Genomic DNA, 27,005 nt, shown 5'->3' on the forward strand with positions numbered 1-27,005 from the left:
ATGAGTTACAGTTGTATTTTTAAATACACCGTGCGCATTATGTGACACCGGGAAAGTCATGACGTACATTTGTTGTTGTTGTGGTGACGCGCCAGGCGGGCAATGAGTCAGCGGTAGCGACAATTTCTCCGGACGTGGAAGTACTGATCTCACTGTAAAAATACTCGTCCCAGTTACTGATTTTGACTAGAAAAAATGGCGGTTCCTGCAGCCCCAGATCTGCAGATGATCACAGAAACACAAAGCGGCCCGGTTAATAGCCCAGAAAATAACATTGAAATCGATGAGAGAGAATTGGAAAACATAACAAACGAGGAAGACGGAACTGCGCTCCCTTTGCATTCTCCATGGACTTTTTGGCTTGATAGGTAATGTTAGCTATGCGTTGTCTTCGATCATTCGCGACCGAGACAGAATTTAACCTATTTTAGACACCATTGTAGCCACGGAGCTAAGTAACTACCTAACAACCTGAATACCAAATTCAGTCATCCAAATTCAGTTATGGGAAATGGAAATTTAACTTAAGATAATTTTCGTCTAGTTTTGACGGCCTAGCAAGTGTCTGTAAAGCTACCTAGCTAACATTAGCCGAAGAAGACATTCTTCTCTGGCTTGATCAACGTTAACGTTACAACCTGGATGTCCACACAATACACTGCTCATTTTACAAGGTTGTTAACGTTAACTTGACAATAAAATGAACGATACAGTTTGTGTTGTGGAGTTTGAACTTAAGATGCATTCATAATTACAGTTAGCAATAGGAATTTGTTCGAGCTAGCATTAGCTAGTTAACACTAAATTACTGTCATTTAAACGATGTGAATATCATGTAACGTTAACGTTAGCTGGCTAAGTTAGCTGGCTCGATAGCTGGCTAAAAAGCAAAGCCAGTTAACTTAGTAACATTACAGTGATTGCAGAATGTTCTGGTGGGTATTATCTAACAAGTTGGCTTATTGTCCAAAGATTAGTTCGTTCGATTCAATCATACCACGTGCCTTAGTGGTAACCTTGCTAATGTTATTGTATCGAGTTTTTAATGCAGGTAACAATAAGTCTAGCCGGTTAGCTACCGTCCTGCTACCTTCCTATGATCTGTCGTTGCTAGCTAACTTGGCTATCTTTAAACTTACTGATGTCCAATAATGTTAGCGCCATCTTTGTCGGTTTAAAGCATATAACGTTAGGCGAATGTATTTTGCTGTAACGTTAGGTCGTTAACTACTTGTCGACGGAAATAATCATTACTGACAGCACGATGATTCTAACTTAGTTTGCAGCGTAAGACACGAGTAAATTAACTCCTGCGAACTCACAACTGAACACTGGTTGCTGTGTGTCACGTTTTTATTTGATTTGCACCATTTTGTGCTGTACACAGTTTCAGCTGTTCTTGGTGAATACACGCCTTGTTTCTTCTAATGTCAAATTTGCTTTTTAATATATGATGTACCAGCATTGCCTACTTTGGGCATTTTAAGGGCGCGGTCAAAGTTGGACTTATTAGTTTCAGAATAATATAATGTATTACATCAAATAATTCAATTCATTGCTGTGTTAAATTGTATAGATAGGAGGTCCGCAAGTATCGTTGTATCTCGCACACCATAGTATGACGTGCGAATTGAGACTTCATTGTGCCAAAGGGCCGGCCCAGTGATGGGTTGATGCAGTGCAGTCAGTCCTGTAAACGACAGAGATCTACCACATTTGGGTTTCCACGGTTTTGGGATAAGTATGGCCTCTCTCTGATTAGTTTATTTGACATATTTTCAGGTATCTTAAATTGCATCCTGTCACAAGAGATAAAGTTACTGTGATTAATCCTGCATTGTGCTGTGAACATATGTTCTCTGATTGACATCAGTGCTGCATTTCTCCTGACATGACATGGCATGCAACTCCAGTAAATTTAAGGAATTATACTTGTCTTTGTTCCAGAGGATTGCATGCTCACATTCCTGGCAGGACACTGATGCTGTACTCCAACTATATTGAGGGCCAGCATATGTAATGGCAACTAATATTTGTATTCGTTATGTGTCCAGCAGTTATCTGCTGTAAGTTATATCAAAAGTTATCAATAATAATTAAGTTATAAATAACGTTTTGATGTAAGTGTAACTGTATTGAAATGTTTTCATATTTTGTATTCTCTTGCATCATGTCAGATATATGACTTTCGGGGATTTGCGGTTTAGAGCAAGAAAATACACTTTAAGTAACTCCAAAGCTGCTTGCACAGCTGTGCTATGCTTTACCGCCCGAGGCTGTACCCCAGAAAATGAACTATCCCTTTAAAATAACAATCACGGCCTTCTTTTTAGTTTGGCGAGCTGCACATTTTTGTGCAAAACCCTGCCCTCTTGTGGTCAAACTTAAGATTGGCAGGACTATTTAATTTCAAACGGTGTATTGAAGTTTAAAAAAGGTCAGTGTTAGTACAGAAATTTGTTGACGAACAGAAAGAGAGGTCAGAGTCTTTTTTAGTGTGTGTACAAACCGCAGGCCGATCACATGTCTATAGCCTGTCAGGTCTGTCTAGCCATCTGCCTTAGTATAAATAGAACCTGGATTAATAACTGCCCTCAGTTCAACCTACCATGTTTCAGAGAAGGAAAACCCGATGCTAGCTAGGTCCTTAAAAGCATTGAAGGTGCTTGACTTTCAATGTGTGAAATTCAAGGTTGTTAGGTGAAGTCCTTCAACTAACTCCTATTTTGCTATTCGTGTATGAAAATTCTTGAATATCTACTGTTTTATGTATTTTCATTTTTTCCATATCTATATAAAATTTTAAAATAAAATCCTGACACATTTCAGTGAAAACGGTGCTTTTTCCCAAGCATACCCTGTAAAGCAAGACGACAGCAGCATTGTTAGCCTTTTATTAAAATTATAATCTTTTCTAATAGTATTCATTTGCAAGTAAGCTCTGATTGAATTATAGAAATTTGCTGTAGAAATACTGTTGGTGAGGTGAATTGTGAATTGTAATTGTAAGATGAGTAACAGGATGGTGGGCGTGCAAAGGCGTGTGCTGAAAACTGAAGTGCTGCTGCCTCATCACAGCGCTCTTCCATTGTCTGGTCATGATTGCGCCATTTGTTTGTTTATGTTGTTGCCGTGAAATTTTACAAACAAATCGCAAACTTGTGATAGAAAATAATTTGTTAAATGATTTATTAAAATGTCCTATTATGTATTTGCTGTTTGGTTAAACAATCGACAAATCGATTCAATACTCATACAGCAAGCGCAGGGCGAAGTCAGCACAATTGCGACATCAGGTAAAAAAAACGGGATGAGAAGGCGATGTGTGGACAAAGGCTTGTGCTGGAAACTGAAACTGAGAAACCGAAAACAGGCAGCCAAACGGGACTGTTCTTCTGTGTTCACTTTAGGTCATTACCCGGGACAACGGCAGCAGAATGCGAGTCCAATCTGAAAAAGATCTACACCGTGCAGACTGTTCAGGTAAGGGGCGCGTTAAACAGCTGGTTTCTGTGGGGCCTGGGTTTAATGTCAGCCCATAGGATGTTTTCAAATCAGCTTAGTTCTTCATCAGATTGATTCCTAAACCACAGTCCAATGATGTTTGTTTGATGGGACTGAAAAAATCAGCCAGGAGGGAAAGACCTCAGAGAGCCTCTGTTATTCCACACCCACGCTGTGTCCAACATTTGGGATCAGGTGGGAGTGATATGGGAAGGAAGGAACGTTCCAGTGGCATTTAAGATGAAAATGATAGTAAATAATTTGCCCAGTATGAAGTATTTCTATTTGTTTCTCTTTGATTGGATAGTGTTTCTGGAGTGTGTACAACAATATTCCTCCCGTGAGCTGCTTACCGCTGAGATGTAGCTATCACTTAATGCGCGGGGAACGGAGGCCGCTGTGGTAAGTGTTGTTTTCTAAATACCTTTTAGCATTGTTTCAAGAAACGTGACTCGTTTTACACACTTGCACACTATTCAAAACTGTTATTATGAAAAAATCTGTGTGCTAAACACAGTTTCTTTAAATGGCAATATGTTTTGATTGTTGTTGAAGCGTTTTCCTATGGGGCAGGAATTCTCACTCTGTCCTGTGGCCCATCTGTGTGTATGTAGTGCCTTTTTTTATTTTTTTTACTTCAGGAAATTCTTCATTGAAGGTCATTTTATTTGCCTTGCATTTGAGTGTTCCTATCATCGTATAAACTGATTAATTGCAACAGGCTTATATGATTTCTTTTGTGTTTACTTGGTTACCAAACTCCCAATTATCACCTTGTGTTAAGCTTCCATAGCCAGGGGCCTATTGTGTGAGAATGTAGGCTTTGTTGTGCTTCTCTCAGTCAGTCCATCAGCCAATAAAACAAGCAAATGTGACCGCAGCTTAGGCAATGCCATAGACAAAATTACAGCGAGCTAATGAATATTCACTTCGGAACTTACCCAACCGATTTGCATTTCCTGAATGCAAAACATTCATTCTCCATGGTACGCATATCCATTTCGGACATAACATAGTCTTGGAGGACAGATCGTATTAAAGGCCTAATTCAGGCGAGAGATCGGTTAACAGCTCGTCACATTTGGACCGGGAGAGATACCGGCGTGTTCAGGACGGCCTGTGAACAGGAGGTCTGGAAGCCCTTGCCTGTAGGGATACTTTATCTCTTCAGTGTCTTAGCCAAAAGCATCAGCCTCCGGCCTCCAGGCTGCAAACGCGCAACTTCCAACCTTGGAAACGTAAATGGTAAATGGTTGGCATTTCTATAGCGCCTTTATCCAAAGCGCTGTACAATTGATGCTTCTCATTAACCCATTCATACACACGCTCACGTCAATTGCAAGGCACCAACCAGCTCGTCAGGAGCATTTGGGGGTTTGGCGTCTTGCTCAGGGACACTTCCACACCCAGGGCGGGATCGAACCGGCAACCCAAACGACTGCTCTTACCTCTTGAGCTAATGCCGCCCTCGGCGTGCTGTGTTGGTGAATGTCCGTCATAAGCCCTGCCCTGTCACCATGGTAATCTCTTTAAAATCCTGTTGACACGGTGGGTACCCGCACCACGCAGGGCAGAACGAACAGGAGTTTCGGTTGTAAGCTCGCCCTCACACTATGACCTGGATTTCAAGGTTGATTCAAAGCAGCCGATAAATGATTGGCAGACTGTTAGCGCTTTTGGCGGTGGTGTCGGTGCTTGCTGTGAAACGGTGCTGTCTTGTGTTTGCTCGGCAGGGAAGAAGAAAGCAACGCAAAGGGCGGGGTCTGGAAAATGAAAGTTCCGAAAGAAAGCACCGTACGTGTGAAGCACATTATCTACGCATTGTTTCACCGTCTTTCTGCGAAGGGTTTATTAACACTGCTTTCTTTCCACCAGTCTGCCGTATGGAAAGAGTTGCTACTCGCTACCATCGGAGAACAGTTTGCAGATTACTGTGCGTCAGGTGAGGCCCATGTCAGTCTGTGTGTGCTGAGAGGGTACAGCCACACTTCACAGCTATGTGGAGGCAGACACCGCGGATCATTTTGATAGTAACCAAAGATAAAATTCGAACCCCATTCCTGCTCACGTTTCTCTGTCTACATGATCGGCCATATGCCAAGTGATATCACCGCAGGTAGCACCAATTTCCTGTTCCTAAATTGCCTGGAGAACAGCCCGAATGCTATTGCTAAATGAAAAACCAGTCGTCTAATAATTATTCCTCCTGTTCCTGAAGTCTGTCATGTACTCTATAACAAATTTGCCAAATACTAATACCAAGTAATGTCTCTATTACTAACAAATATAGACCTTGACAACCTGGGCATGTATAAAAAATTCTGGCTTACCTGTGATCTAGGTTGAGGTGAATACCAGTCGCCACCCCAGAATTGCCAAATTCTTGTACATGCACTGGATAGAGTGGCTTATATCTCCCATGGTATGGCTGCAGAATAAATGTATGCCACATTGTAGATGCAGACAACACATACCACATCCGTGTAGTTCTGGTAGCTTGCTTAAATGGATCTGGTTAGTCTTCATATTATTTATTTGTTTGTTTGTTTGCTAGCTTGCAAAACCAGAGCCCTAAATTAATACATAGCACTGGCAGTCACTTTCTTTTTCTGCTGGACATTTCAGCTGTTGTCATACAGTAGATTAATGGAGGCTAACACAGGATAACAAGTTCTGTCATGTTAGCTATCCGTCAAGGCTGCTTTTGGACCATTACCATGTCAAGGACAGCCAATGATGGGATCTCCTGTCATGAAAGACAACTAAGCTAATGGGCCAGAGAGACTAAATACATTGGGGAATTTACTTCCGACGGCCAATTCACACAGCAGTCTTAATGTAACACACAGGCACCAAAGCTTTTTGAACTTCTAAGTTCAGGCTTGTTAAATGTCTGTTATGAGAAATCAGTCAGACAGGAGCCTTCATAGAGACATGTAATGAATGTCAGTAATGATACTTCCATCAACAGATAGTGCTAAAGTTGCTTTTTGAGTTGGACTTTTATGTTGTATTCTACTGGAACTGTCTTTATGTGACATATGTGCGCAGAACAGTTTTTTTTTTTTATTGATTAAAAGTTCAAGAGTTGTTGCCACTCCATGTCAGTGCATATACAGATGATTTAGCATTTTTAGGGGGTTGACAGATCATGAACCACACAATGCCTTATATTGTAGGATATGCACAGTATGCCCTGGTTTATACAGTAGCTTACATTTTAAATCCTGTGTTATAAATGACGGTCTTTTCCGATAAAGGAAATGCCTGTGTGCAAAGCTGTGTAGACTAACGCTGTGTTTGGAACCGCATACTAGCTTACGACCTGTACTAAATTGAAACGTAATGTAAGTAGTATGCAAAGTATGTGATTTCAGACGCAGCCTAACTTTCTTTACGATAACAATAATCTCCACGGTTTTCTGTCCTCTTTGTTTAGACGATGAAGTTGTTGGCGTCAGTGTCAGTGTTCGAGATCGAGAAGACGTAGTCCAAGTCTGGAACGGAAACGCATCTTTCGCAAGTGAAGCAAGTGTTTTAGGAAAGATCTATGAACTCCTCCCACACATATCTTTCAAAGCAGTATTTTATAAACGTAAGTATTATTGTGGGCGGATTTACATGTTTATGTTTAAGAGTGGCATGTTTTGAAGTGATTCACGCAGTTACGCGCAGATGGAAAATGACAAACTTTTGATCAACTGATACACGCCATAGTTTGTTGGCATAATTGAAAACTTCTTGAAAACGTGTCAACATGCGAAAATACTCGCTGCTGAGTAGTATACAATGCACATTAATCTTTTAGTTGATGGTTAAACTTCAACCTTCTATTGCATGATGAATTAAGTGGATTATTTGGTTAAAAATTGAAATTTGTTTCTTTGTTTTTGCATTTAAGATTAATCTTGCGTATGTTTTTCTCTTTCAGCTCACGAGGAACATCATGCTTTTGAAGGAGGGCGTTCAAGACATTAGCTGCTAGCTGTTCCACCTGGTTTTTGTTTTGTTTTGGATTTGGATTAAGCATAGATATTGGACTTTTCCCTTGCTTAAACACTACTCTTTCTCTTCAGTTACCTTTAATAATCATTTTACATCTCAGTCGCAGAAAATGTAGAGAATATTACAGATATATTTTTATAGATGAAATGGCTGAAATTTCAGACCGTGGACTTTTTATTTTCCCATTTTTAAGTTAATCGCACTGCAGAGAATTTGGACAGACCTTTGAATCGCGCCAGGCATATATTGGGGTTTTTGTAATGATGTAGAATAGCGAGTTTCATGTGAACTCATTTGGCCTTGTCCCCCCAGCCCTGTCATTGCTTGCGTAAGTTTGTCTTTGAAAGGAGACGATGCCTTCTCTACACACAATGCCTCGGCATTCTCACTGCCTCACCTACTGCTCTGTGCATTCTGCTAGATGTGCCCCAGCCTTCCGCAAACGTTAACGTCCTGAACACCGAGCTCCCTGTAACTGCTCATCAGCAACTGTCCGCTGTGTTTACAGTATGGTAAATCGCTTTATTCTATGTGTGGTACCAGGTGATTTTTGTTGGCATTCGCAGTGATTACACCTCTACCGGAGCTTTTGTGCAATAGAGACAGTGAATGATCTTTTAAGCCTGTGTAAAGTCCAAATTGCTCTAGCATCACGTCACTCACCTTGCTCCCTTAGAAAGATTATGATATCATGTAGTGTTCTATTCAATATACAGTGTTTAGTTTGACAATTATTGTATTCACACGTAAATTACAGTTTGATTCTCTGACCGGCTGTAAGAGGCTGATACATTGCACAATATCACTTTCAGTTCAGATATTGCTATTATTTCTAAAATTGTAATTTATATCATTTAAAACTGTGAACCGTCTTCTCACAAGAGTGAGGTAGACTTCTGTTTCTGTCATCCCCACTATTTTAGTATTGTGGCTTTAAGTGGAAAGCTTGAGAAATGATGGAGTCTGATACCTGTTCATTGTAAAATATACCACTAGGTCTTGTATATTTCTAACATCTAAATAGTATTTTATATGTCTTTTGGAAATATTTGTTTGAAATCGTCCTTGTTTAAATCACACTTTTCTCAGCACCCCTTGTTTTTATGCAGTGTTTTCATGGATGATGATTATAGATGGTTACTACACATAGAATGAATAATTTAACTTACTGGAAATGACACAGACGTTTCATGAATGTTATAATGTCTGCAGGCTGTATTGTCTCCCCCCGCTGTTACATTTCTCTTACTGGAAGATCATGCTGCCCTCTACTGTTGAATCAGTGACTGTTGTTCTCAAACAGATTTGTATTTTTAAATATTTGTATTTCAAATAAAATAAATATGATGGACGAACTTTCAATGGACGAATTTGAAAAAGGGTAGTTCTCAACACCCGTACATGCAGGTTGAGCGCAAATTGAGAACGTTCTTCATGTGTACCAAAGAGGTGACTCTCTTTTGCTGTGTTGGAGGCAGGATTCTGCATGTATGGGTAATGCTAAGATACTTGCCTTGCCAAACGTCTCACTAGGCCACCAGTCTAGTTTAGCAAATGTATGTTCGTAAGAACAGTGGTAGTCCCTTTTATTGTGTATATTTGTTTAATTTTCTTCTTCAGTTTTATGTAATCTGGACATTAAAAGTGTATTTAAACAACACAAATGATGTAACATTTAAATGTATTCCTGAATGTTGCTGGTGCATTTTTTTTCCAAGTACTTTGCCAGGTAAGGTAAGATAAGGTAAGTGTGAATTGGCCTGTTTTATGAGTCGGGTCAGTCATTGTGAAAATGCACTACAGCACAATTATATTATCACTGAATGGCTTTTTAGGAAAGACGCGTGGCATATGCAGCTACACTTTTTGTTGCAGTGTTTCCTATTTACAAAACAAAATGACTGCAGGGATGGAGTTCTTCTACTTATGGGTCTTGTCCTCCGTCTTGTAGTCCTAGACACATTGCTGAGACTTGCTGATTGCGTTTCTCAATTAGAGTGGTGCCTTAATTTCTCCTGAGACTTTCATTTTAGATTGTGCTGTCTATTCAACTCATGTAATCTATTCCAATGTATATGCAATGTTTTCGGCTCGTAGATTTTGAAATATTAAATCATAATAAAATATACCACATAATATTTGTGAATGCCTATGATTATTGAAAGTGCAAGTTTCAAGAATTAAGACAGTACTAGGTGTTGAGTTTGGCAGCACCAAATACATAGCTGTTTTTGACTGATGTCTTTTGTGTCGTCTGCATTTAGAAACTATTTGAAACCCAGAATACAGTGAGAACCGTAAAGAATTGCAGGTTCTGCCTAAGAAGTCAGAAGCATTATGTGGTCCTGTATAGATATTTGATAAGGACCAGAACCTGACATAGTAAAGTTTTTGTTCATTGCATATTTAGGTCTCAACGGAACGCTCATTCAGTTAAGGCGCTCTGCTCTCGGGTGGATGAGCCCCATAGCCTCAGATTGGATCTTGACTGTGTGAATGCTGTCTGGCTGGTAGCTCAGCCCGAGTCGTTCTGCGATGTGCAGTTACCATTGTGTCACCCAGGGTATGGGAGGGTTCAGCTGGCTAGGAGGCTGTGTTGGTTAGGGCTGTGTTTCATCGCTCTCTAGTACCCCCGCTGTGGTAGTAGATTCCAAATTAGGGTGGCAATTAGGAACTTTCCGCCCCATGTTGTGTGCTAATTGAGAAAGATCAGCAAAGATTTGTGAAGCATTTGTGGAAGTAAAATCCTGAAAACATCCTCAACTTACGTAAATCTTGTAAAGTTATACCTTATTAAGCAATGTGTTGATTATTGTGATCGGTAACTCCAGCCCAGCCCAGCCCCTGAACCCATATGTAGGTAATGTAGTCCTGTCCTGTAAGACCCTTAGTGTCGTCCTGTTTCCTTCTATTCACATCTACTTAGTGCAGTGTCACATGTTTATAGCTTGTACAGTACCATTACTTCTCACCATTCCCCTCTACTCTGGACTTTCCTAAGCCCTGCATTCACATCAGTAGCTATCTGCTAAGCATCACAAAGCAAGATCCAAGCCTTAAAACTGTTGTGCTGAAAATAAACCTGCATTTAGGCAATGCTGCTCTAATAGCTTGAATGTCTTATCTGTCTTAATTACTAATCTCTGCTAAGTCTCCATATCTAACATGCCTTGGAAGTTGTTTCACTACTAATTCACAGTCCTCTTCCAAAAAAAAAATCTCTTCTAAATCATTTTTCCAGAATGTCTTGAGTGACTTTTGAGGCATTGGTGTCCATTCTTCATTCCAGGCCAGTAAAGCTGCTGCCTTCAGGTCAAATCAAATCAAATACATTTATAAAGCAAATTTAAATACAACCAGAAGTAGAGCGAAGTGCTGTACAAAATAAATTTCAACATGAAAAAAGCAGCAACAACTAGACACAAGGAGATGACACATTTTGGAATAGAGGTGGGTCTTCAGATGGGATTTAAATGTACCTGTTCACACACATTTTCTGTGCTCTCCCATAATACCACGGCATCAATTTCCTCTGCATTGTTAACTTGGCCCCTTTTCCCCAAACGGCATATCACATTTCAGATAAATCCATGTTTTATTTATTAAATCTCCAAAAAGTTTCCATCCTATGTCTCCCAATTCCTCACCCTATTCCTCTCCAAAAGCCCTTGAACAAGCTGTCGATCTTTTCCGGCATTTCCTTCCCGGCATTCTACCCACTCGATCCTCTTCAATCTTGATTCCGCTGCCCTCCGTCAAAGCACGCCGTTTCCCTGTATAGTATGTGTTTATGGCCTGCTCTTGTTATCTCCCCACACTCACTCTCTGGGTCCTCTCACTGCTTCTCCCTGAGGGAACACACTGTCATTTCTCCTTTGATCCTCATGCTTCCTATCAGATCTCAACTTTTCTCTGGCATCTTCTCCAGCACACATTGCCAGCGTCTGAAACCTCTCTAAATGTGGCCCGCTTTTTTTCCTTCTCATTCATCCCTCCATCTCTTCACTATCAATTTTATCTATTCTCCACCGCCTGCTGGAAAAGCAGGGGTCACTCTGACTCATAATGGCTTTTTATGTAACATTTGCTGTTGTACTATCAGATCTCTCATTATATTTTCTCCGCTAAAACTCTTTTCACCAACTTTCTAATATGAATAGAATATATATGTATCTTTCACAGTGTATGTTTCTCAGTGTATCTTTAATTGAGTTACCAAAGATTATTTTCCCCAGCATTATGAGTTCTACTTATTATTTTAAACTGGCATTGTCTTCGATTTATATCTGGTTTAATTGTTAATTAAATTGTTAATTAAACTGTAATATTTCAGTCCAGATTTATTTTGATACTGTGTTTCCTATTGTAATTGATATAATGCACTTGATTATCATCGCGGATAATAGCATCTGTTAAATGGTGTAATAGCGGAGATGATGATTAGAATGTGTTCAATAAATCCTTCAGTGAATTAAATGGAAGGCCATATATTCTGCTACTAAGCTTGATAAAGCCTGTAGATAATTGATTTAGATTGAGATGAAGAACTGTGTCACTAAGATCTCACACCATGGAGAATATTTAATCATTTAAGGGACCTGGAACATCAATGGCAAAACATCAGCCGTGCAACCAGAGTGCATTGTCTTATGTGATCAGGGGAATAGCATTTTTAAGACATAGCTAATTTCACGTTCAAAGTATATATTAACATATTTATTTTCAAGAAATAGATTTTTATCAATTATATTTGACCTGTGATGGTGTGATTTTGTAGCGGTGTGCCTCGATTTTATCGGTGTTTGCTTTTGATTAACTTGTAATTCTGTGTTCAACATTATGATAGATGATCATAGATTATCACTGGCACAACATGAGGAAAATAATTCACTACAAAGGATATATACCTCGCAATTCATCATGAGACACATTATTTCCAAGGAAAGGTAGGCTATGACATTCAAATGTTTTTTTTAGCATTTTGTTTCCAAGGCATACTCTGCTTTTCTGTGGAAATAAAAAAAGATGCTGTAGCCTATTTGCTCATAACAGATTCAAATAAAGAGCTGATAAAAAAAAGAACTTTAGTCCACATCCATATTTGTTCCTTTTTCCAGTTTCAGACGTGTCTAATTACGTACTTTTGGCCGGAAATGCAGTGCATGCCTCTGATTAATGAAATGGCAGCTTTGCAAAACAAGGAAGTTTTCATTTTTTCCTCATTTTATACAATAGATAGGGGAAGTTAGAGATATCTTCATTTTCATTTTATAGACAAACAGTGGTGTACACCATGAGGCCAGTAGGAACTAGAATAGGGAAGACGGTTCAGATGAGTGTAGACAGACTATGTATGTGTAATGTTTTGTAAAAACATATACTTGTAACTGCATGTTTTTAAGCAGGTGTAGACTTGGTTAGGATGTGGATGGGAGACCTTCTTTGGGAAAGTAAGGGCCAGTAGGGGGTGATCTTCCTCTGACAGGGATAACACTATGGAGTCTTTTCCTCTAATGCTTCACAAGGTTATGAAACACATTTGGAGGCATTCTGGACCATTCCTCTATGCCAGTCCTTGCAACATCCTTCACATTCTTGGGTTTTTTGCTTATTAACTGTCCACTTCAGTTCAGCCCACAGGTTTGATTGGATTGGATTGAGGTACAATGTCTGAGATGGCCATTGCAGAACATTGATTTTGTTGTCACTGAACCATCTCTGAATGGATTTTGAGGTATGCTTTGGGTCACTGTCTTGCTGGAAAATCCACCTACGGGGTAACCAGATTGTCAGCCAAAATGGCCTGATACTTGGTGGAATATTATATCATTGCCCTTGGACCTCTGAAATTAAATCAGTCCAGAAACATCACTGACCCACCACCATATTTCACCGTAGGTATTAGGTGCCTCTCCTTGTATGCATCTCTGTTTCGACAAATATGCTGATGCTGTATTTGACCAACATGACCAACATGTAACAAGCAGAGAAAGTAGTGGCATACTTCAATTGTGACACTATTGAGTCACCAGGCCTGAGCGCTTGGCAGTGGTAGCAGCACTACAGCATTTCAAAGCATATCTACAGGGCTGAACGTTTAAGGTCCGCACAGACCATGCTCAACTGCAGTGGCTGTTGACGTCTAAAGAGTCAGATAGCGCATTGGATTGAGCTATTACAGAACTATCACTTTACCCTTGAGCACCACTCGGGCAAGAAACTGCCCCTGAGCCCAATCCCACCCCAGAGCCTGAAACTACCCCCAAATGAGCACCTGCAGCCAGCACCACTTTCAGCCTGCTCAGCTTCCCCAGGCTCAGAGGCACCAGGGCTTGCTGTGCATGAACCGGAGCACATATATCACCCAGTGGGACCCCTTTGAAGATGGCCCATGATGTGGAAACACTCCTTGTGGAATGACCCTTCACACCTAAGGACAGGAGGCAGCCCTTGTTCTTGTATGAGTGAGCGATCACATCCAGTATTCAGTGGAAAAGTCTGTGTTTGGGGAGTGTCAGGCCCTTTCTGTGAACAGTCTTCATTGACATTCATAGAGCAAATTATTGTGCGAGCTGTAGTGTTTAATATAGTTTGGACAACAGGCTAAACTATATTAAACGCTACTCAGGAGGGGGTATATTACAGCCACTCTGGAGGGGGTCTGGCCCTTCAGGGGCTATAATCACAGCTGTAGTGACCAGGGTTCAGGTGTAATATTTGTCTTTATAACTGGGAGAGTAGATCCTGTCTGTAAGGGAGCTGCCACAGTGTCCCATCAAGAAGTTTGAGGAGCACTGGAAACGAAAGCCTCCCTGGCCAGTTTGGAGCCACCAGGAGGAGCTGGTGGCTGCTTTGAAAAACATAGTGTATTGTTGCTAGTATTAATGGGGTTGGTAGGAATGCATAGTGTAGGGTTTCTGGCGACACGTGTCAGTGTATCCTGCCCCAGTGGGCTGTCCCTCTTCGTCAAATAAAACCAGAGAGGGCAGCGACTTGTTGATGTTGAGGTGAAAGTGTCCACCTTTGATCTTTAGACAGACAGTCCTAAGCTACAGGACATGTATATGTTCCACCCTCTGCTGGGGGGGACCACAGTCCTCTGTCCTGTGCTGCAAGTCGGACCCCCATCCTGTGAGAGAGGTATCTGTTGTGACTACCTCCAGTCTCAAGGGAATTAGGCCCTGGGGGACTCCTGCAATCAAATATAATTTCCTTCATGTGTCTGTGCCGCTTGTGGTCCGAGTTGAGGCTGTTGACCCATACTTGGAGAGGGCACAGTGCCATGATGCCCACAGGGCTGAGTGGTGAGGCTGAAGCTAGCATGCCCATTAATCGGAGATATGTACTGAAGGTTCATGCCTTCAAAAATGAGAAGGAAATCGGAGGATGTTCTTTACCCTGTGAGGAGAAAGGGGAACCCAGACACATGCTGATGAATGTTACTTTCTTACTTACCTTTCTGTTCCCAGTCACAGGGTGGTGTCCTCTAATGCACAGCCCCATGTTGGGAGCGCAGACTACACAACTATCCAGGTATATGAAGACTTACCTCACCTACATTGCAGCAATTGTTTTGCTGTCACTAGTCGGGTGGGTGAGGATTCTGGGTTCTCCCCAACACCTGTGAAGCTCAGTAATAGTGTTCAGAGGGGGGACATGCTGAAGGAGGCAGGGAAAAAGGCACTGGTGTGTGGCGCTTGGCAGGGGGTCTGCTTGGTAGCTACAACCGCGAAGGTCACTGCCCTCGTCAGCACGGCCTGCTAACTCGCGGAAACAGCAAGAAGATAATAGGAGCAGAACGTGGGGTGAACGTGGCTTTTATAGGTAAACGTGTATGTTTCTATGGTAAAATTCACCAAAATGAACCATTTTACAGTAAACAGACAATAATATTACTAATAATAATAATACAAATATTCATAATAATTGAACGTGCTCACAATGCCTCCTTATTCTCTAAGCTACCAGCCACCAGTCTAAAAAATAAGTCTAATAAATACCTAATAAAGTGGCCACTGAGTATACCGTATACATACTGTATACATTTTTCTATTTCTATCTGAAATGGAAAAATGTGAAAGCTAAACTGAGTAATATAAGGCCGTATATATATATTTTGAGATCCGTAAAAATCTATCCAGTTAAATCAATTTATTTTGCATTTTTGATGATGCATAGCATAGAGGGTTAATTTATGAGAACACAGTAATCTAGTTTTCATTGTTCTTCCATAGCTCACTTTGCCCACAGCAGCAGGGGAGAATATCATTTGAAAGCCATCCCTTTGGAATTAGACAGTAGATTCTTTTCATTTGCTTAATTACCTAATTAACAGAAAGCTAATTACATTGTTGTGTGCATGAGTGCATATGGAGAGGGTGTTACATAACTGATAGTAATCCTCAATTAATTTATTTTAAAAGAAAGCACGCTTTATCAAACGACGGCCTAATCCACAGAGCATCCATAATGTCATACCTACAAGATGTCAAAAACAATTCAGACAAAAAATATATTTGTGTCAACCTCCATTGAGCAGACTAGGCACACACAAATACAGATAAGCCAGATGACTATTAAGTGGTTGACTTTGTAATTATATTTCATTGTCTTTAGATGGGTCCGCATTTTGAATAAGTATCACAAGAGGAAACAAGGTTGAAAGGAAAGATGTTCATGATATTATAGTTAATATGATATTGCGTTGATGTTATTACAAAATGCATACAATATTTTCAATATGCTTAAATGAAACAGCTTGGCTGGATCCCGTAAAATAGAAAGTAAATTTTTCGACAATGTGGTGTACATTTGTTTCTGAAATAGCAAACTCATCTGATTGCACCCATTTGTTTTCTGTTTTCCCCACACCTAGCTCATTACTTCACCTTCTGATCCCACCTTTCACTGAGAGCCATACTTCAGAAAAAGAGACCTCAGAGTATTTCTTGAGTTGATTTCAGGCAGCCTGAGCTGGGGGCCATGCTGTTATTAATATGGTTCTCCCATTGCTTGGAGCTCCACGCCATAGATTTCATCGTTAACGTTTTATGATGAGAATATGGGACAGTAAGCCTCCTCAGAACCAGATGTCCCACAGGTACAGTAGTAATAGACTCTTCTGAGTACAGAGACAGTGGATTATGGGTAAAGTAATTTAAGTTTTTGTACTTTTTCTCCTCAGGTTGTTTTCACCAATACTTGTATATTTGCTTAATTACAATATCATAACTTTTAAACAAATAACCTTTGGAACATCTTGGAGCAAATTATTTACATTAGAAAAGCATATGAAAATGTATGTAGAAATAAAAGATTATTGATGGTGCTGAACAAGGGTAATAGGTGACATGCTGAGATATTGTAAAGTTGAGTATGCTTGATGTTTCGTGGTTCATGATGGTGATACGGTTATATGGCGGTGGTAACATTTTGTTTCATTTCGCATTTCAACACATATTTAAACATATGTGGAAACATGAACTGGCCAACATAACGTTTATTTCTCCTTGCACATGTGCTTTCAAAATAGTGTGTGGAGTGTGGCAGATACAATACAGTTTTTGTTTCTTAGTAAGAGACTTCAAGTATAAATTGAGATGAACAAGTTACTAAACACACAGCACGCATTTACTTACAGAACCTCTTCATACTGTGTGAGGGAAGATGGTTTAGCCTACCTTTTGTTTTGTTCATTAATTTATTTTAAAATGATGCAATGTTTATATTGCAGAATAATCAGTATCATATTTGTAGTGCTTCAATTTAGCATTTTTAAATGCAGATGACCGAGGATGCTGATGCAGCGATTTTATCCTGTTTTAATTTTCACGAGGAATTGTCTTCAGATCCAACCTATTAAAAAACGTTTTACCTTTCTGTTCATCAGATCTGGGTTAGTTTTTGCCAGAGGGTGGCGCTCTATAACCAACTAATAACACTTTATTGCAGGTGGAGAAGTGGAGAACTTGCTATACAGTAGCTATTCACTGATGTAGCCATGATATATTTACCGTCGTTTATAATTAAATGAACTGTGCTTTTCAGACCTTGATCAAGGACAGTAAGACTTAAAATATTTTACTTCATCTTTAGATTAATGTTGCTTTCGACGAGTGTTAATCGGACTACTGAACCGACCAGCTATCATTCTCCTCTTTAGGAGAAAATGGGTGAATTTGTAATTACGGTCATAATGACTCCACACCTACAAAGTGTACCCTATCTTTCGTTGACATGAATTGGAATAATCTCCAGGAAAGGCGATAGTTTTTTTTTTACGTGATAGTGGGCCTTTTATCGCCAGGGGAACCAATATGCCAAATAAATATGATTTTGAGTCAAGAGGTAGGCTAATGTTCATTCCTAATATTATTTTTTAAATAGTTATATTATTATTGAATGCATGACATTAACAGAAGCCAAAATGTTGCATCAATATCCCCGAAGATAAGACAAGAGGAAACTTGTGTTACATTAGCCTGTATAAGGTCCGATCCGCTGATGACTGCACCCACGATGTAAACAGACGAATGCCGGGTGTTAATGGCTGCAGATACAACCACAAAAATCTTTGGTTTCTCCGCCGTGAGGCTCTGGAAAATATAGTTTCCAAAAAAGCGACAAAATAAATGGCATTCAACACCCACAACTAACACTTTCTTCCACTTCCTTGCACATGGGTTTGTCCTTCTATTGAACTTTCACCTCCCGAACTTGCCTCCTTTCATTGGACAAAGTGCAGAAAAAAGGGAAAGAAAGCTCCTTTCGCTTCGATTGTAATTAGCTAGCATGCTAGCTTACACACACTTTCACTTTGTAACAATAGCTTTTCTCAAATGTCGACCCTTTCCCCTCAAAGAAACACATCTATGATCGCGTCTTGCACCTAAAGACTGTTGTTCCCCCTATACTTTTTTCCTTCTAGATATTCAATGAAGATCTGCAATGAATGTTGTTTACCCAGCAGGTGGATATGACGTCACGGACTTGGAACATCAAACAATAACAACACCAAATCCGCGATTCCCCTTTTCTTTCAAGGCGCATTAAAATGTAATAACACCACAAGGAGCTCGCCTTCATATTCCAGACAGAAGGTGGTGTGAAACTGTAGATTCTCTCTCTGAAACGGTGCTTTTCGTGTATCCTTCAGAGATTCCTTGTTGCAGTTAGTCCCCAAAGCGGAGTAATATTTTGTTAGTATTTACAGTGTGGTTGTTGCATGCTTTCTTGATATACAAGATCGCATGTGTAGTTGATTATTTCAAGCAGCGAAAATTGTCTTCTACGGTGATCAACCGTTTTCGCATTCGGTAAGTTGATGATCCTCTGTTGATCGCTTTTGTGATATTATTTTCTGTTGCTGTTTCAGCGCATGCACATGGAGTTTGTCTTTGTTTTCCCTCTGTTTTGTGGTTATTGTTTTAATGGCGAAATAAACAAACAACAACAAAAATTTTACATGAGGAAGGGACGGCTGCTGAATATCTTGTCCGATGAGCTAAAGGGGCGATGTTTTATTTGTACGGGTCAATGACTGCACAACAACAGACGCCGCGTCTCCTACTTTTTTGGAAGTTAGCAAGTTGTTGCACTATTTTCTGTTCATTGTGAATCCCCTAGCTGATGCTCATAAAAAAGAAGGAAAAAAATACATCCAAGGCAAGTAACTAGGAAGTGAAATTAACACTTGTGATAACCCATCTATTAGACAGACATTACTGAAACTGTCGAACTTTATAAAGGCATATCAGACGAAGAATGGAAGTTTAAGCGCCGTGATTTACTTTTGGATTGAACAAGGGACCATGGGGCTTTCTCCCCCACGTGTTACCTTTTAAACCACAAACATTGCTCCTGATGCACAGATAGTGCGCTGTAACACTAACGGCAAAAGTTAACATGTTTATTTTAGTTATGTTAAATGTTGTATATGATAATTATGTTGAATATAAAAAATAATGTCACGTGAATTATTAATATCGTTGCCTTTGCAACTGCGGGCTACACATCATGTTGTTCTATACCTGAACGCTCATCTCGTTTCGTTCGAATTAACTAATTATTCATTTTGTTGAAGTAGCAAAAGTTAAAGGCAGCAGTAGGCGGAATTTTGGGTTTTTCACAACCGGCGGCCAGGGTGCATGAGTTGCGGGAGGGCTGCTTACGCTGTTTCTGAATAGCTAAGTTAACTGCACTTCAGTAGATAGCAACTTAGTGTCTAGGATGAAAATAAAATGACACCATGCATGGCTTACTGTGTTTACCGGTTCTTAATTGTGTAATTATGTTAATTAGCCTAACGATAGCTGGCCATTCAATGTGTTTTTTTGTCATGGATCTTCCAGATATGTTTCGGTATAATTCAAATGGTTAATATCTCGAAAGGACCCTAGTAGTAGCTAAAGCGCTCGTTTGTTACATCCGCGTATATTTGTGAAGTTAAGACAACATGGACACCGAAATGCCTTTAGCGCCAGCCATCAAAAATCATTAAAATCAATACTTGTTTCTATATTATGAAATAAGGAGAAACGGCGAATCACGAGGCTGCCAAAATCATACATAATCGTGTTTTGTGTTCATGTTGAAACAATTGAAACAAAAAAGGCCTACAACTTTAATGTATTGGTTTTTAGTTGGTATAGCACAGTGAATCAATTTACCTTCACATACTAAGCGAACAGTCATCTTCTTATGTTGTCCTGTTCACTGGCATTATTGTTTTAATACAGCACAAAATGTGTATTTTAAAGAATGTAATTATTGTCTGTTCTGTTTTATAAATGTAAGGCCTCTGAAAGTCAAAACCAGAATTTCTGAACATTTTAAGTATCAATGAAACGATGGCAATTATGCATGCAAGCAAATGCATAGTTTGTTAGCAGAAAAACAAAAAAGGAAAATATTCTCAGGTCAAGTTATGTGATATGTATTTAAAATGAAAATATAGCCTACCAATATCTACTTGGCAAAATGTATCCTCTATTAAGCAGACATATTTTTTTAAATGTGGAGCTCATTATCATTCCAGCTCCTCAAACTGGCAGTGTAATCCTGAACAATGACAAACACAATGGTTTAGTAATTATAATTGTAATTATTGTGAATACCCTTTTGCAAATGGAGATGGAAAAACAGAATGTGTATAAAACTGGAAAATGTACGAGACCATGCAAAGACGTTGTTTATTTGTGTACACAATTCATAGTTGAAACTGTGCATACAGACATAGCCTAATACAAATTAGCTCTATTAGTGCACAGGCTGGTGTGGTTTTATTATTATTATGATTACGATTATGATTATGATCATTATTATTTTATTTGTATTTTATTTGTATTTTTTTGGGGGAGGGGGGCATTTGCAACATCCTTTAGTGTAGAAGGAAAACAACAGAAATATACCTTAACTGTTAAATATTAATTTCTTCAAAGATAAACAAAGTACTGCAATGAACCTTCTCCTGCCAGCCATAGCTTTAAAACCCGTGCTTCAGAATAAAAGGCGGCTACGACTTTAACATCTCACGCTGGCAGAGCTCCCCTCTCCTTGGTCTTTGGATTAGTCATTGTCTGAGAAAAAAACACTTTTTTTGTAGGAGAAGTAAAGTAAACAGCCTCCAACAAGCGAACCTTGACAACCCAGATTAAGGAAAACATTGGAGATCAAACAGTGGTGCTGCTGGGCTGTTGTGGTGAGCTGCCTGAGAGAGGACTGCAGACTATTTGAACAGGCACTGGGGTTTGTGTGCTCACTTATGCAGAAATGGACCATCGCAAATGCTGACCCAGGTTTAAAAGCGAGGGTGAACTTTCTTTGAAAGTTTCCAGCTCCGGTGTTTAACGCAGTCAGTGCCCCGGCAGACCTCTCCTCTCGCGGCTGACTCCTTTACACATGGCAGGCCTGACAGGAGCTTCAGCAGCCCCGGCCTTGTTTTCTGTCTGTTGCTTTTTCCACCTACAGCGTGAGAGCAACATTTTGTGTGTTTGGCTCTTTTCAGAGCACATGTTGAGGGTACAGGGTGATGGCTAAGGGGGTAAACAGTTGTCTGGTCCTTTTGTGTGCGCTTGAGTAAACACAGCTACAATGGGTGATTTCAAACATTTTCATAATTGGGTGAGCTAGGCTAAACGGCTCTTGGGCCTCGGCTTTTCTTAGTGCCAGCCCTTGATTTTCAATGTCACTCGCAGGTATTAGAATATTTAACCCCCCCCCCCCCTTCACTGCGAGTGAAAGTTGAAACGGAGTGGAAGTTATCAGTCAGCCTTTGTCGGTCTGTCAGAAAACAGCTGGGGAGCAGAGTCACCCCGAAAGGAGACGCGAGCTGCTCAGCGTTCATCTGAGCAGTCGCCATCCGCCACGCACGCTGAAATACCCCCGTACTCAAGACCCGCAGTTCACTGACAGCAATCGGAGGATGAGACCAGTTATTTCTGTCCATACTTGGGGAATGAACATTTACCCTGCACAGGACTATGCCTGTACTAGGGTTAGTGTTTGACGGTACATTATGGACTCTGGACTACTTTCCTCACTGCTTAGCGTCTGTGGTGAAGAGGGTTATATTGATGACTGTTTTGCCACTAAGTGAATCCGCGGGCGTGCCACACTCAGGTCGCTGATATAAGCCGGTATCTGTGCGCTGGAATCACTCCCATTCTGAAGTAGTCACGGTCACCATCTTGTCTTTAAAGATGCATCTAAAAGAGATGTATGGGTCTGGATAGCTCCGTTACCTATGAACTTTGACATGTATAAACACAAAGTACAGTACAATATGTATTTGTGTCCGTGTGTGTGTAAAAACATACCTATATATATACATTTTTATTCTTTTCTCCCCAAGTACGAGGTGTCAACATCCATAAGATGATAACATTAGAAGTGGTAACTACAGGAAGCAGACTGTTTGAGCAGACTGAAGGCTGCCGCTTCCCCTTTTCCTGCTGTGTGTTGAAAGCAGCTGTTCTCTCTGCCGTTCGCTAGCACACTGAGCCGTGGAGACAGGTGATTGGTCAGGGAGTGGACAGCTTCAGGTGAGGAAGGTGATGTTCTCTGGTCTCCATGGAAACCATACATACTCAGAACAGACATTAACTAATTTGACCATAAATCATGGTCTCTCTCTCTCTCTCTCTCTCTCTCTCTCTCTCTCTCTCTCTCTCTCTCCCTCTCTCTCCCTCTCCAAATAGATAGGGAATGAAGTGGTTTCTAAAGCATCATGCCAAAACAGGGTGCTGTTACATTTACTAAACCTCACATTACTATATTATAACACATTTTATATCCCTATATCCCACTTGTACACATCCAAATACATTTTAGACACTGGCAATTTTTTAAATATTTTTTATTCTTGGTATTTTATTTGTTTAATACAGGCTAAGGTGAGGTTCACATAATAACACAAAATTAATAAAACATAATTATGTTTTATTAATTTTGGGATGCTGATTATTTTTATCCTTTGATGGAAGTGAAGATTATACACTCAGTAACCTCTTTATTAGGTAGACCTGTACACTGGCTTGTTAATGCAAATTTAATCAGCCAATCATGTGGCAGCAACAAAATTCATAAAAGCATGCAGACATGTTGTTGGTGCCAGACAGGGTGGTTTGAGTCTCCTGGGATTTTCACGCACAACAGTCTCTTTTGCAGAGAATGGTGCCAAAAACAAAAAAACATCCAGTCACCAGCAGTCCTGCGGGCAGAAATGCATTGTTGATGAGAGAGGTCAGAGGAGAAGCTGACAGGAAGGTTACAGTAATGCAAATAACCACACATTGTGATATGCAGTGATATGCAGAAGAGCATCTCTGAGCACACAACATGTCAAACCTCTAAGTGGATAGGCTACAGAAGCAGAAGACTAAAGTAAATAAAATAAGTCTAATAAATACCTAATAAAGTGCTCACAGTATATGTTGTTACATAACCAAATTATAAAAAATGTAGTTTCTTCATTGAAAGCAAACAGAAAAGGGTTTAGTTGTATTGGGCCCATTAGGAAGGAGAGAAAGTGAAAGTAGCATATTCACACAGGACGATTACACAGATTAGAACCCGGCTATCTTTAATATAGTCCCCCACTAAAATTCACACCACAAGAAGCGGCAGAAGGCCACAGTCTCCAGTTTCATAACTAAATGAGATGCATCACAAGGGCCTCTAGAGGCTGCTACAGTTGGTCACTAATCACCTCTTCTTATGAAGTAAGGGAGAACGTATTGTACCAAGAGGGAGAAATAAGAACAATCCCCACTTGTATCAGTAGCTTTTATGTAAACTGTAGTGGAATAATGAACCTAGTTACTTTAATTTACCATAATTCCACGCGTGTCTGCATGCTAGTAAACTCTATTGCCAAAGATGTACACTGAATTATTTTCAAACACTGTATGTTGTATGTTGTGAATCAAGGTAACTGCATTTTTGTGCATGTGTTTTAAGATGTTCTAATTTCCCCTTACCATTCAGAACCCTTTTATCCAAATATGCTGTAGAAATCTAAATCTTTTTTTGCAAAAGTCTTAAAATCTTTTAAAAACTGTTGTTTTTGTTTTGCTGTTGGATGTTTTATTTTGTATAATGTTCATCATGTCATTATGCTTTTAATTTCATTATGAAAGTTAGTTTACATTTTGCTCCTTTGCACCTTCTAAATTGTGCAGAAATCTTGAGCTGTTTTAAAATTTTAAAAACATTATTATATAAATTATTGTTTTGTTTTTTGCTACTATTTTTGTTACTATTTCAGATTTCTTTTGTTGTTTGTTTTTTTCCTTCTGACAAAATATAACAGCAAGGCAAAATGCCGATGAAACTGCCTCTATTCACTTATTTTCTGGTTTTTGGATGGTATGTATATTAAATGAGCATAATGGCTTTCTTGACTTTCATTGGCACATCTCTGATCCTCATGTTGACAAATAACATTCTCCAAAGGCAATATCTTATACCTGCACTGAGGAAGCAATTGCAAAAAAGAAAGTGCTGTATAGTTTGTACACAGTGAAACTAAAATATATAAAAATACTATTTAATAATTTTGAAAAGCTAAAAATGTCCACTTTAACCACATGTGAATTTTTTCAGTCTTTGTCCCCCAAAAAAAAGTATTTGTCCCAAGACTTATGGAGCTTTTTTATTTGTTTTTACCCTGAGAACATTTCTGATTTGGAAAATGGATAGACGCCACCAGTGCTGACATTATTTGCCTGTGTGGCATTACTAATTTGTGTAGTATAGTTTTGGCTTGCAGCGAGAGCCAGGGAGAGTGTCTGTGTGAGAGTGAGGGAGGGAATAGCTCTTGTTCAGTGTCGGAAGAACAGATAAGTGAAATCTCACAATTACACACCAAATACTCATATTGAAAATGAATTCTTGTGATGTGTTTGTAGCTCTCACATTCAAATGCGTGCTTTCTGTGGCACGCTTAAACAGAGTTTCTTCTGACCTTTGTCCTGCCATCTCTGAAATCTCTGAAAGAAATCTCTGAAAAATGTCTCAAACCAGGTGTCTGTGCCTTCCCATCAACTTATAAACCTACAATGATCAGAAAAGCACCAACCGACTTTGCAGTTCTGATGCCGTAAAACGGGTGGCTGAAATCGAAGGCTGTTAACATTTAATGCAAACTCAGAACTGCAAAATGAAGTAACCACAAAGTTGGCCCAGGGCCTGTGCAAGCTGCAGAAACTGCTGCAGTCACAGCTGTAACCGCTGTCGCCGTTGGCCAGAGGGAAGGCACGTTCGCAAGCATCGTGCTAACATGCTAAAGCGATCGCGCTGAGGTTCCTGCCGACTGGTCACACGTCTGGAGAAGGACATGCGGGCAGTGGCAGCGGCAGCCTCATGAACGGAGCAGGACTCCATCGCAGAGCCGACATAAGCAGTCACATTAGTCTCTTGCGGTCTCGACGATCCGGTCAGTCATCAGAGCCGACACCGAGGCAGGCAAAAGCACTTATGCTCACTTTATCGGGCACGGCTATATTGACTCTGCTCGGCTGCAGTGAATGCATTGCCACGGCTAAGCTATCTTTTTATTTTTACAAAAATTAAAATTATAAAATGAGGAAATCTGCACACCTGATATTACACTGCTGGTGCAAAAGAGGTGGAAAAAGTTCTAGAAAAACTAAACCCAACTGCATACTTAAAAAATAGAAAGGAAAGAAAACACAGCATGAATTCGCCAGATTCGCAAAAAAAAGTTTTTTGCAGTATGCAGTTGTTGCATTGAGTTTCTTTTTTTTCTGCTAAGATTTAAATAACAAAATATCCTTGAGGAGTTTGTAAGGAGCCCCTTTGCGGTTGATGCCGCGGTTCTGTAAACGTTGACGGTGTTCTGCAGTGTTGGCCGTCACATGGCTGAACATATTCAGTACGCCGTAGAGTCTGTGGCACTCACGGTGAGACTGCTGTACGTGCAGGGGTCTGAAAGTACCGGGGACCGGGCCTAACCTGGGCCCCCACAGGTCGGCCCCCACAGATCGGCCCCCACAGGTCATCCCTTCGGCCCTGTCTGAGGTCTGCAGGGCCAGGCTGATTACATTAGTGGGCAGATTAGATGGTGAAATGGGGAACTGCAGCAGGTCCCTCCTCCCCAGCTGCCTGGCTGGCAGCTGAACGCAGTTCAAGCCTACGGATCAGTTTCCCTGATCCGCTCGCAGTTCCTGTCCCTACCCAAGCTCACAATGAGCCACCAGATGTACCTAACAAGGGATTTTGGCTGACCCTCCTTCACAACGCCTTTGCTTACTGTGAAACGATTTTACGATTCTCCTCGGTCGATTCAAGAAGATCAACATTGTCTTTACTCAAATGACTACACCCTTGTGTCATTGCCTGGCATGATATGTAGGAGTTGATATATGTAGGGGTAATTTTCCAAGTAGCATATATGATCTGCGTTTACAAATCATGTGAAATTTTTCTTGACATGTCAAAAAGACAAATTCAGAACACAGAAATTCTATTAAAATATTCACCTGTGAAAAGAAAACGTCGCGTGAACTGGGTATTTTCACATGCAAAAAGAAAATAGGTTGCATTGAGTCATTTGCAGCTTCACTTTCATGTCACTGACTTCATGTGAATTACAATTTTCATATGTGAAAATGAAACATTTAACATGAAATGGCATAGGTTACCTTGTTCCACTCATCTTATGAGTGGGATTATTTTTATATTCTTCTCATGTTGGGTGTTGACATTTTGTGGTTCTTTTGTAAGGGGTTTCTCACATTCCATCAGTATTCTAATGACCACCCATTTGTGGTTTGTTACTGGGGCTCATGTCTTTTCCTGTTTTAGATAGCTGGGTTTGACACTCCATTCTATAACCAGTGAATTGCTTGTGAACAAGTAAAAGTGAGATTTTTCAGATGAATTAGTTTGAATAATTGGAAAAATTTGTTAATTTCATGATTTTACTGATATTATTCATAATTGGCCTCATATTGTGCCAATTAGCTTACAGTTTC

The 27,005-nt window shown here is 40.1% G+C and overlaps 2 protein-coding genes across 5 annotated transcripts in view; both read left to right on the top strand.

The window, feature by feature from the left end:
* Nucleotides 1-112: 112 nt before the first annotated feature.
* Nucleotides 113-9,645, top strand: eif4e3 (eukaryotic translation initiation factor 4E family member 3). The gene is made up of 7 exons (XM_061219637.1): nucleotides 113-368; nucleotides 3,411-3,483; nucleotides 3,812-3,906; nucleotides 5,238-5,298; nucleotides 5,380-5,446; nucleotides 6,944-7,099; nucleotides 7,436-9,645. The coding sequence occupies exons 1-7, from the start codon at nucleotides 196-198 to the stop codon at nucleotides 7,480-7,482; spliced, it is 672 nt and encodes a 223-aa protein (XP_061075621.1). The 5' UTR covers nucleotides 113-195; the 3' UTR covers nucleotides 7,483-9,645.
* Nucleotides 9,646-18,559: 8,914 nt separating this feature from the next.
* Nucleotides 18,560-27,005, top strand: part of foxp1b (forkhead box P1b) — a 183,084-nt gene continuing 174,638 nt past the window's right edge. For all 4 annotated transcript variants that reach the window (XM_061218901.1, XM_061218902.1, XM_061218899.1 and 1 more), the window contains exon 1: nucleotides 18,560-18,824. The gene's annotated coding sequence lies outside the window, so the exon portion shown is untranslated. The remainder of the gene's footprint in view (nucleotides 18,825-27,005) is intronic.

Source organism: Conger conger, chromosome 14 (genome assembly GCF_963514075.1).
Source record: "Conger conger chromosome 14, fConCon1.1, whole genome shotgun sequence".
Classification (NCBI taxonomy): Eukaryota; Metazoa; Chordata; class Actinopteri; order Anguilliformes; family Congridae; genus Conger; species Conger conger.

Bases quoted from the DNA above. Each gene is read 5' to 3' on its own strand.
- eif4e3 (XM_061219637.1), top strand. From the start codon at position 196: ATGGCGGTTCCTGCAGCCCCAGATCTGCAGATGATCACAGAAACACAA. The intron at 5,299-5,379 runs GTACGTGTGAAG...TCTTTCCACCAG, and splicing joins AAGTTCCGAAAGAAAGCACC to TCTGCCGTATGGAAAGAGTT. The intron at 5,447-6,943 runs GTGAGGCCCATG...CTCTTTGTTTAG, and splicing joins TGCAGATTACTGTGCGTCAG to ACGATGAAGTTGTTGGCGTC.